The sequence below is a fragment of the Carex rostrata genome, chromosome 3 (assembly GCF_964058835.1).
Source record: "Carex rostrata chromosome 3, lpCarRost1.2, whole genome shotgun sequence".
In the NCBI taxonomy this organism is placed as follows: domain Eukaryota; kingdom Viridiplantae; phylum Streptophyta; class Magnoliopsida; order Poales; family Cyperaceae; genus Carex; species Carex rostrata.
The window spans coordinates 243,931-256,366 of record NC_135920.1 but is presented as its reverse complement, the minus strand read 5'-3'; the positions used below and the strand labels follow the sequence as shown (position 1 = coordinate 256,366).

At 33.7% G+C, this 12,436-nt stretch overlaps 1 protein-coding gene across 1 annotated transcript; it reads right to left on the bottom strand.

The window, feature by feature from the left end:
- Positions 1-1,101: 1,101 nt before the first annotated feature.
- Positions 1,102-4,879, bottom strand: LOC144552082 (Sodium Bile acid symporter family). The gene is made up of 5 exons (XM_078300175.1): positions 4,457-4,879; positions 3,929-4,024; positions 3,150-3,456; positions 2,153-2,400; positions 1,102-1,578 (listed from the first exon to the last, which is right to left on the bottom strand). The coding sequence occupies exons 1-5, from the start codon at positions 4,813-4,815 to the stop codon at positions 1,338-1,340; spliced, it is 1,251 nt and encodes a 416-aa protein (XP_078156301.1). The 5' UTR covers positions 4,816-4,879; the 3' UTR covers positions 1,102-1,337.
- Positions 4,880-12,436: the final 7,557 nt, after the last annotated feature.

The following is a 12,436-nucleotide window of genomic DNA, read 5'->3' as shown; positions in this document are numbered from 1 at the left end:
AATTAAAACAGGACAGACCGCATGACACTTGTTTCGATGGAGATTGGAGAGTAGGGAATCGAAAGAAATAGATTTTTCTTCAAAGTTGTGTTTGGTTGTCAATATAATATCGGAAATAAATAGTATAGGAGGAGAAATGTTTAACTTTATATACTTATAATTAATATAATTATTTATTTTTTTAATTTGAGATGTAACGGATCAAATAAATTTTATTATAAATATTTTTTTAAAAAGTGATACAAATGTCTAATTCTATCCTACTTATATAATTTTTATCTAACTTTTTTTGTCACAAATCTACAACTGCTTCTGAATTTTTCATTAACTTTCTAAATTTTAATTAATCAAATAAAAAATAAGACGAAAAAAAATTACATTTATTTTTTCTCATTAATCATTCAAATATAAAAAAATTTAATATGTTAATCTCACTTTCTATTCCGTTCTATTATTCACCTTTCCTCACTTTCTCTACTCTCCGTCCAAACATGAATAGCTCCGGATATTATTCTCATCCTGAGTCCTGACGACAGTATAATTAAGAATAGTCATTTTTTTTTACTAAAGAATGACTTAAAATATTAAGGTCATATTCGATAAGAAATTCAGAAAAATAACATTTTAGTTAGGGAAGCAACAATATTTATTATATTTAAATTTATACTGAGATTCTTTTCCTTGTAGATTATTGAAAGCAGGTGGTCGTTATTCTACATGTATTTTTTTTGTTTTTTAAAGAATAACATTGAATAGTTAATTTTCTAAATATAGTTTAAAGTGATAGACAGACAAATAGCTTAATGAGATCGATAATAAAATAATATATTAGATAGATATTCAAATTAGAGTGAGGCTAGCCGCTAGCGGATACATAACACAAATCGGACATGGGACCCAATATAATAATAATCATCACTAAGACCTGGGTTTGGCTCCAGGAACATTGTTGGATGGTTCGAATTAGATCAACACCATCCATTTCAGATTAAGATTAGGCTCTAAACCACTTTAAACTGGAATTAACTGACGGTGCTATCGGTCTGTATATACTGAAAAGCAAGCCAAAGCAACCAATATTCTCAAGCAGAAAGCTGAGAGTAAGAATTGACTCAGGAACGAATAACATTGCTTAACTGCACCTCCTTATTTCTTTCTATAGTATTTACAACAAATGAGATGCCACCCACAAGACATTTTTGTCCCTTCTCCCAAAACTGTGGTAACATTATATTAATGCCAATATAACTAATTTATAGATTTTGCTAATGTAGTCCTATGGCTATCTACAATAAAATTAATCATTATACTGGAGTAAGAAATTGAGAACGCAAACACTAGGAGCTAGCATCAGAGCATGTCCGGGGAAAGAACAGCTGCAAAGAGTCTCCAATCCGAGACCCGTTACCCCAAAAAGAAGCAAGACTTAGACCTGTTATAGCCATTATTACGACTGAACAAGCCGCCGGTACTGCTTGGGTACTACCTCCCAGAAATTGGGTTGCGAGAAGACCTGCTAGGGTTGAGCTCTGCATACCAGTGCAGAGAGAAATCGTCCTGCTTACTGGTTCATCTTGCCTGAAAAAGGACAATTTATCAGAATATTCAGCAAATGATTAACAAAATTATAATATTCTGTATACACAAGTGATACGCGTCAAATTATCATTTATAATATTCTGTATACACTAGTGATACACGTCAAATTATCATTTATCCACCTCCAAACATGAAGTTTCTCATTGTTTCACCTGAATACCTCCTTTTTCCTCAGATATACCAAACTTGTGTTCTTTAGTCATTTATCCAGACAAACAATCCGGAACAAGAAATAGTTCGGGGATCTTATTAAGTATATGTTTATCCGCATATTCATGCTATATTAGATATTTCCAATGTTTTACAGATTTTGTTTTTGCACGGTATGTATTATTCTGCTAAACACCAATGTCATGCAGCAGGTCACAAACCACCCGTAGCGGAACATGTCATTTTGTACTTTTAGCAAATTTCTACCATTTGATAGTCTGTATTAGGTCAAAAAAATGCAATTTTGATTTCATGACCTTAGAACTCATCATGTGTCTTCAATCAGTGTTCACTAGAAACCAAGTTCGAAAAGAGATCTCTAGTATTTGCCCAGAAATTTTACCTCCAAAATGGCAGTTTGGAGAACCAATAGCCGATTGTGAAGGCAACAAGGTGAAATGTCAAAATTGGAAAAAGTAAAAGGAAGCCCTCCGAAGATAGAATCTTGCTTCGGTTAATGGCAAGTGGACTCCCAATGCATAAAGAAGTGCAAATCATGGCCACAAAAGGCATTAGAGGCTGTATAACATTTACAACTGCCTTTGCATATGTGTTTAGTAGAAGCCCTAGTGCCACTGGAACTAGTACTACCTATCCCATAAAAAGAAAGGCAACTGAGAAAAAAAAAAATATATATATATATATAAACACTTTTAAATGTAACTTGTATAGTAATCATATGCCGGTACAATATACCACTAGCAGAATCAGCGTCAGCAATGCCTTTATTCAGAGACGGAGGGACATAGAGCAAATGAGGTCAATTGACCCCCGTACCTTTTCAAAAATTGGATTATTACTGCATGGTTTTGTTATAGATTTTATAGTCAAATGCTATGGATACCATAAATTGACCCCCATACTTTTTTATAAAAATGTTATATGATTGACCCCCATTCTTTTCAAAGAAAAACTAGACTGTTGTACAGTGTGTACAACTTGAGTTCTTGTAACACTTTACCCTTGTATGATTTTGACCCCTATTACTTAAATATCTGCCTCCGCCCCTGCCTCTATTTAACCATAAAAACTTAAATGGCCTCTAACCTGTTAATTCTGGTAAGCCGTACTTAGCCAGGGTGAATATTTTAGCATACCAGGCCTGTTTGGTAGAGAAACAACCAAGGTTGCAGGCCAGCATCAGTAAGTTACCGACACAAGCTGGTTGTACTCCTAGTTAACAAGTGACAATTAATACAAGACATCACACATTGTCAGAAACCTCTGCTGATAATTTGAGGAATTGAACTCCTATGCTTAGCTAAGTATATTAGGTCGTCATGCTTGAAATTCAATCTTAGTCATCTGTCAAGGTCTTAATAGTAAAATCTAGTGCATACCTGCAAAATGGACTTAGCCATGGCAACACCATCAACTGGTACAACTGAACCGATTAGAAGGCCGGTAAGAACAGGCGTTACTACAACCGAAGAAATAGTAGAAGAGCTTGTTAGTAGTATACTCAAGGCCACATCCCCTTTGCTTAGGTAACCAGCATAGCTAGATAACTGTGCACCCGCCACACAACACATGAGAATGAACCCGGCATAGAATGTAGATGGCATTCTAAAGGCCTTTGCAATTAAGAGACCTAAAAGGGGCTTAAGTGCGTACTGAGCGATATATCCAACTGACAGGGGTACTGGTCTGTATTGGAACCATGGAGAAGAAAGAATTAGCTGACACGTCTCATTATCGATCCTGAATTTGCAATTATAACTAATGCACAACCAATGCATAATTAATTTATAAAATCTACAAAAGTTGAGTTAATTAGCATTTGTTTATGTAACAAAGCCTCGATTGAACCTGTAGCATCAATTAGTTATCAATTTGAGCACTGGGCCTCTAAAAGCCTCCTGATTCTAATAAGATTTACCCTCAAAACATCACTCCTGGAAGTAAAATCCAAATAACAAAATAAAAAACTGAACTGAAACAGGCCCAAAAGCATGGCCAAAGCCCCTCCTACTGTACTGGACTACTGGTGGGTACAGACTGGTTCCTTCTGATTAAGAACCTAAGAATTGTCAACTGTGGTGCTGATCCTTAATTCATACATTAGAGAAGGTAACTTGTTTAAATGGATGATAAAAGAGACAAAAACATATTTAAGAACCTCTTGAAAGCAAGAGCAAAATCATCAATCGACAGCTTAATCCCAATTGATAGCATTATTCCTCCAAGAGCTGGTGCATAGTATTCGTTTGAAACCCTAAGACAGAACCTCAAGTCAACAATTTTCCATTTCAGGGAACTCAAATCACATATTAATTATTCTAGAATTAAAAGATAATGCATCTACTGTAACAAAATTAGTTTGTATTTTCTGCTTTCTCTTTCACTATGTAAAATATATCTCCCTGTAATTCAAACCGATAATTTTTTAGTTACCATCTTAATATTTTAAAATTCTGACCTTATCATATCTTTTTGGGAAATTCAGAAACTACCATCCACAAAGGTTCCACGCATATTCAATCTGCATGGACGGTAGTTTCTGCATTTCCAAAAATGCGATGGTAAGGTCAGAATTTTGAAATATAAAGATCAAATTTTCTATTCCCTTGGAACAATTAAATTAAAATAGTCGTAATCAGAAATACCAGCAGCTTGCAGTTGTTAGTTGTTAGTTGTTAGTTGTTACCAGGAGAAGGTTGCGGGGTAGCTGAGAGCCGCCACACCAGTGGCCACAACTACAAGCGGCAGCATGGCCGAGATTTTCTGTGACACATCATCCTCATTTTCTCCAGCGACTCCTCCTGACCTCTCATCTCCAGTCCCAGACGTGGCGCCGAAGTAAAGTATGGAAGCATTCCCCTCTCTCCTGTGCCAACCGACCTTACCGAAACCTGGTATTGAAAAGGGCGTCGAACTGGCCGACACGCGTCCGCGAGGCCCAGTTCGTACGGACACGTAGCGTAACCCGGGAAGACTGCGAGGTTGGCCACGGGACATTGGGAAAGAAGAGCACGTGGAGCCGCAGAGGCAAGGAACTGCGGCCATTGGAAGCGGAAGGGAAGGGAAACAGAAGATAGTTGTAGTCTGTAGATAGAAATAGAAGAAGATATATATTATATTATATATATGAGGTTTGAAATTGATAGAAGATAAAAAAAAATGGAGAGGATGGGAGTGAGGTTTTGTGGTGTGGTGTGTGTGTACGAGGACAAAGTCAGTCAAGGTTGGATGATTGGATCCTAACTTCCATCTCTCTCGCCGTGGAAGGGGAATAATAAATAATTGTAAATGAGTCTCATAGCCGTCCGATATCAATCCGGCCGAGGTGGAACGCTTTTGATAGTCGTGCGGATTCTTATTGGACGGTCCAGAATAGATAAGAATTCGTCTGACTCCTATCTCTCCAATCACTTAATGTAGAATTCTGGTAAAATTGACAAATGTTGCCGAGCACTCGAGCAGCAAGGGTAGGGTAGCTACTGCCTACTGGCTAGGTACGAGTTAGCAGTGCTTGTACAAATAAAGGATGTTTAATTTCGCCAATGAGTCCTGCCCTGCCTCCATTTGTTTGCGGCACACTGGCACTGGTACATGAAACATGATTGATTCAAGGCGGAGTTTTCATAAGAGAAGGTAAATGAGACCCCGGTTAACGGGGTCAGATGGAAATTAAATTAAATTAAATTAAATGGACTGCGGCAGCTTCCAGACTTCAATTGGAATTTTTTTTGTAAATCATAAATAATTAAATGAATTTTACGGAACCAATATGATGGTTTTTTTTTTTTGAAAAACTATAAGGACCGTGGGGTTCCCACGATCTCACAATTATCTATTTTTCAGACTGTGAGAACTCCACGGTCTTAACTTTTTCTTTTCTTTTTCAGTTTTTTCTTTTTTTTTCATATTTTTTCATCTGTCGCCACAGAAGATCCCTTCTACCCTTTTTTTTTCCCAGACCGTGGGAACCCCACGGACCAACCCCACAGTTTTCATATTTTTTTCCTCGGTCTCTGTATTTTTTTCTCCTATTTCAATCATTTTTTGCTATTGTTTTTTGTAAATAATTTCAATAAAGTAAATTTTTTAATTTTTCTAAAAAAATAATTATTACTAGTTTGTTCAACCGTTCGGTCTCTGTATTTTTTCTCCTATTTCAATTATTTTTTGCTATTGTTTTTTGTAAATAATTTCAATAAAGTAAATTTTTTAATTTTTCTAAAGAAATAATTATTACTAGTTTGACTGAACAAGTGTTATTATTGGCTCGAGAATTTTAATTGGAGACTGACATGTAATTTTTTTTAATATAAATATCCGTCTTCTTCCTTCCTCCAACAGATAATTGATTTCTTCTTCTCCACCATTTTCCCTTTTTTCAGCTAAAAATCAAGCTCTATTAAAATATTGTATTTTTACAGATTGGTCTCTGCATTGTGTTGGTAGCTTTCATCTAAAGATTATAATAAGTTTATTTTTTCAATTATGATCATATTTTAGGTTGTAAAATTGAAAATGATAGATGATTGATTGTGAATTTTTTTTTTTGGGGGGGAAAACACCCTGTTTCTCCTTTCATTTCATATCATTTATATATATTATATATTTGACATGTTAATGTAACAAATTAAATACTTAAAATAAATAAGCTAAATAACAAAAATATAGGCAGACCGTGGGAACCCCACAGTCTCTATTTTATTTTATTTTTTTGCTATAGATCTCTTGCGGCAGAGAATTGGAAAAACCGAAAAGAAAAAAAAAGTAGAGACCGTGGGATTCCCACGGTCTGAAGAATTGTGAGACCGTGGGAACCCAACGGTCCTTATGGTTTTTTTTTAAAAAAAAAGTCATCGTATTGGTTTCGTAAAATTCATTTAATTATTTATTGTTTGCAAAAAAAATTCCTTCAATTGGGTCTCTGGATGCAACTAAAATAGATATTTTTTTATTGGGGGAATTTCACATATATCTCTAAAAAAAAAATCAAAATTACGTATTTTCTCCTCTAAACTTTAAAATTACCTATTTCTCTCTCTAAACTTTAAAAATTCACAAATTTATTCATTCTACTGTCTTTTATATGAAAACTCATTCTAAACTTGTAACCATTTTGTCCTTTATTAAAAGCATGAAATGCTCCATCGAACTCAAATTTGAATCTGAAAGGTTCCTCTACCGTCCGATCCACGTGTATTGCATTAAGATCTGCATGCGTCGCTTCAACTTTCATGTGTGTTCGCTTTAAGATTCGTGCTAACCTAGCGTGCCCGAATCTTAAAGCAATTTTGATATGTGCACATTGCATTAAGATATGTGCATGTTGCTTCACTATTCATGTGTGTTCGCTTCAAAATTCATGTTGATATATCATGCACATGTCTTAAAGAAGTTCGGACGGTAGAGTACTCTTCAGATTCAAATTTTAGTCAGATGGACGTTTTATATTTTAATGATAGGATATAATAGGTATTTTTAAATTTAGAATGAGTTTTAATATAAAAGACAATAAAGTGGATAAATTTGTAAGTTTTTCAAGTTTAAAGGGGGAAATTCGTAATTTCAAAGTTTAGAGTGAAAAATACGTAATTTTGAAGTTTTTGAGGGGTATACGTGAAATTCCCCCTTTTTATTTTTGATTTTTGAGTAACTATATGGAATATGCATACTATATTACGGAGCTTTGGGTGTTATGAATTTAGTTATATATTTGTAAAGTTCAAATGATCAATTAAAACAGTTAAACATGATTTTTGTATAAAAATATATTTGTAGATCAAATTTTATAATTTTGTAGATTTATGTTACTATTTTTTAATAGGTAGAATATCACTAATTTATGGTACATAATTTTCAAATCAATTAATACTCTACCTATCTGAAAAGTAAAAAAAAAAAAAACATATATTCTAAAAAAGTGTAACCTTTGATCTCCAAGTATGTATATGTTTAACAGTTTGGATGGAATAAACTTTGAAATTAAAATCATAAATACATAGCACGAGTTGTTTACCCGTAACATGCATATTAATTAGTAATTACCATTCTTCGACTATTTTCCTTTTCTTTATATTATCTGATTAGCCATGCTAAGTTCTATTTCTATAATACTAATACAATTGGTTGTCTTTTCGCTGACCAACATCTCTCTGTCTCTGTCTCTGTCTCTGTCTCAGAAGTATGCGCATCCATGAACCAAATCCGAACTATATGCGGGTCCGTATTTGTAAACCATATCCGAATCTTATATCCATGTCTAATTAATATATATATATATATATATATATATATATATCCTATGATCTCTATCTTTATTCCAGTTTACCAATATCATTTAACCACTATCCGATCCATTTTCACTCCTAATTAAATCTGCTCAATTTGTTTAGTTACCATTTCATCAAAAAAACAAAAACAAAAAACAAAAATTGCCACAGTTTATATAAAAAAAAAATTCAGTTTTACTAGAGACGCGGTCAACTGATAGTTGCGTCCCACCCATTTCATATATGAGGAGGGATCAAGTTACAACATCATTTTTTTTTCATTTTCAAAGTCCAAATCGTCGATCCAAACCGTTAGATATTCAATCTATATTAAAATGTGCTTGCAGACCAAATTTTACATTTTTTGAAATTTTTTTGCTATTTATTAAGATGGGTACAAAATCGCTGTTTTTATTAAAATTTTGCACCATTAAAAACAGCAATTTTGTACCCATCTTAATAAATAGCAAAAAAATTTCAAAAAATGTAAAATTTGGTATGTAAGCACATTTTAATATAGATTGAATATCTAACGGTTTGGATCGACGATTTGGACTTTGAAAATGAAAAAAAATGATGTTGTAACTTTGTTGTAACTTTCAAGTGTTATAACTTGATCCCTCCTCTTCATATATATATATATATATTTTATTTTTTTTCAATTCCTTCAATTCAATTAGGAGCTTAGCTAAATGCTAATAGTTGCACCTATGATAAAATTGATATTTTTTTTAAACTTATGTCAATTGTGTTTATTATTTTTTAGAAGATGGTAACTAAAAAAAAATTCGGCTAAATCTAGCTCACATTTTAAAAAGTTAAGTGCTTAAAAGTATTGGGGCACAATTGTGTAAATATTTTCTCTTTTTACACAATCAAACTTGAATCTAGATAGTATGATATCGGTGTCATATGACAATAACTTCAAAACTGATTGGATAGACTTCAAATGACTAATTCAAACCGTTCAAACAGATTTACTTTATGAGTTAATGCTTTTACATGCAGAAAAAAAAATCGAGTTATTTTAGTATCAAGTCAAGCAGACAAAAATGTTAAAAAATAATTAAAATTAATTTAAAAAATATCACATTTGACTGCTTGACTTGATACTAAATAAATTTGAAAAATTAATTTTTTTTAATGTAAATGCATAACTAATAAAGTAGATCGGCTTAAATAGTTTGAATTTACTGTTTGAAATTAATTCGATAGATTTTTAAAGTTAGTGCTATATAGACTAAAATGACACCGATAACGAGTTACTTGTAAAATTTCAAAAATATAGTGTGCAATCTCAAATAATCAACACCTCTAAGTATCTAACTATAGATCGGCCACTCTTGGTGGGGATGTATATATCTGAGCCATCTCAAATCATCAACGCATAGACCCATGTGCAATATCAATGGCGCAGTTACATGGAAAATTTCAAAAATATACTTCTAATTTTATATTTTTGTCAAGAAAAATATTAAAAAAAATACTCAAGACAAAAAAAAAGTAAAAAATTTTACCTACTCCTGAAAATATTACTTCAAAATATAATTCTATTTCTATTTTTTTCTTAGAAAAAATATAAAGATATACTTAATATTTTTATGTCCTATCATACTATAAAAATAGGAAAAATTGTGAAAATGCCTCTGCAAAATCTTCAAAATGTGAGAATGCCACTACAAATTTCAAAATTATAGAAATGCCACTCTAAAATTTCATTAATTGTGAAAATGTCATTCTTATACAATTCTTATACTATTTTTATAAAAAATAATCTGAAAAATTATATTTTAGAATACGTATTTTCGTATTTCCAATTATACCCTTGAAGTGAAATTAAGAAAAAAATGGCCTCCTCCAGTCTCCGATTATTCCCGTGAGCCCTTTCCACTATGTCCCCGACTCTCCTCTCCACTTCGTCTCCGTGGAGACTCTCCTCTCCTCTCCTCTCCACTCTCTTCTCAGATTCCAGGTTTTCTCTCTCTCTCTCTCTCAGATTCCAGGTCAAAGACGAACAGTTCAACTCATACCTGCGGAGCATGATGCTGGTGGATGACTCATGGGACAACCTAGCAAGGTATGTAGCTATATTCTAATAATTTGCCCTTTTTTATGGATAGGATCACTCGACAATCTCAAATATTACTTCTAAACATACAAGTTATAATCTTCCTTAAGTGAATGCTTAGAAACCTGAGTTGGTTACTTCTGGATTTGTTGATTTATTTAATTTTTGTCACCTTGTGTAACCCTTGACCTGATTTCTCAAATTTGTGAGTTGGTTGCTATTGCCTTGCTTCTTCCTTCAACTCAAAATTCAGAGTTCTTCTTATTACCTCTATTAATTTGTATACTGGTAATTTATCCTTGTAATTTGCATACTCCAAATTCAGAGTTCTTTTAAATTACACATAATTGATGCTACTTGCAAATTGGAAAGCCACCCCAGTACCACTGGTACGCCACTGATCAGACCGGACTGGTATAGAAGAAAGACTGGTACGATGCTTAGGTGCTTGTAGAACAACGGACTGGTACAGATGAACTGGTACGCTGACAAGAGGACATCGGACACTGAACTGGTATGCTGAAATGAGAGAATAACATACTGATACGCTGACATGAGGTATGTGTTCACACTGGAGCAGATTTCTAGTGCCCTCATTCTCCAAGAGGTGCAATGTAGATATAGCTTGGTGTGAAGGAGAGCGTACCGGCACAGTTGGAGACCACAAAATTATAAATGTAATGTTGTATGTGAAACTTTGATTCATCAATGAGAGCATATTGTGCTTTTCTGATAATTGTGTACTTATTATTCTTTTTTATAATTGTGTGTGTAAAATGCATTGGTACAAACTCAGGATTTGTGGTATAGATTGGTATGAGCTAGGAATATTTGAATTAACTTTGACGAAGATACATAACTATCTAAAATTACAGGGATGGGCTTTGTGCCATCTGACCCCAGTCAATATATTCCTTACAAATAAAAAATTCAAACATTGACGATGATTCATAACAATTGGAACGAACAGGCAAAACTTATGCACATGCGAGACCATACATGTTATATAAACTGTTGTTAATACCTTCACTCAAACCACCTCTCTACTAAGCATAATCAAAAGAATACAAAAGCTTCAAAAGAAGGGTCATCAAATAGTGGGACTCCATATGCAATTTACAGAGATCATCATCTATGAAATTGAGCTAAATAAATTGTGCGCAAAAAGAATCGAGCTGAAGATGCTAATACCAGCATGTATGCCAGAATCTGCAAACAAAATAAAATATGTTTACTAATGTAAGATATAGTAGTAAACACCTTTAAATGCAATTGCTAATTGTACTGTATATGAGTTTTTAAAATAGTGGAAGTCAGTAACTCAGCCAATTTACTTAACAGAGAATTACTGGTTTTAGGGGCATGTTGTGAGAACATAACAGACAGAACAACAGTATCTCGATTTGCAAAATCTAATCAGCTTCTTTAAACTTTTTTTTTTAATAAAAGAACAAAAAAAGACTAGATTAAATACTACTGTGAGAATGTACTGGCAATTCTCTATTTGAAAATAGAAATTTCCAAGACGAAAATTGTTTAGAAAACTGATTTTTATTTTTTCTAAATTTGTTACAAAATAAAAATTCCAACCAGGTCTTATATTTTGAATAAAAAATCAAATCCAACCAAGTAGAGAACGAGTTGGGCCTTGAGCTGGACGATCAACACCGTGCCAACTCCTTGATCACCTTGTGCTTCTTCGGCAACAGTGTTGACTTGGTCTTCCTTCCACCTCTCGCAATGGCGCGGCCATCTCTCTCGCATGAATAGGAGGCAGTGGCTGGTGGGTCGAGAAGGGCGGGGGTGCGGATGTGAGCACCGATCGGCAAAGCTGGGACCGGTAAACAACCTTCTCTAACCTTTCTTCCTGTCCAAGCAGTACAAAAAGGAAAAAAGTGAAAACTGGAAGAAGTGTAAAATACAATAGTAATCGAAAGGAAAAATGATTATTGCTTAATCCTCAAATCTTGTTTTGCTCAGTTGTTCTGTTGAAACCATGCATAGACCTCCATTGCCAAATATCGCAGTTCCTTTTGACTTATCTCGGAAGATTCTGATACATCTCTCTCCAAATAACAAAACAAGCAACAATTTGCAGTCTTTGGATGTATTTGTCTCTTGAACTGAGTATACATTTTATGAAATTTCCCTGTTGTAAAACCAAATTATTTTCCAGATGAATGAAATTTCTTGTTTTATATATGGTCCCTTTTCCATTGCCCAGCCCCCAGCAAAATTATATGGCGATCATTAGTTTACCAAATTTCCAATTTCCTTTTTACAACGGAGTGCAGGGCAGTGGGTTAACTTACAACTGTCAACCAAAATCCCA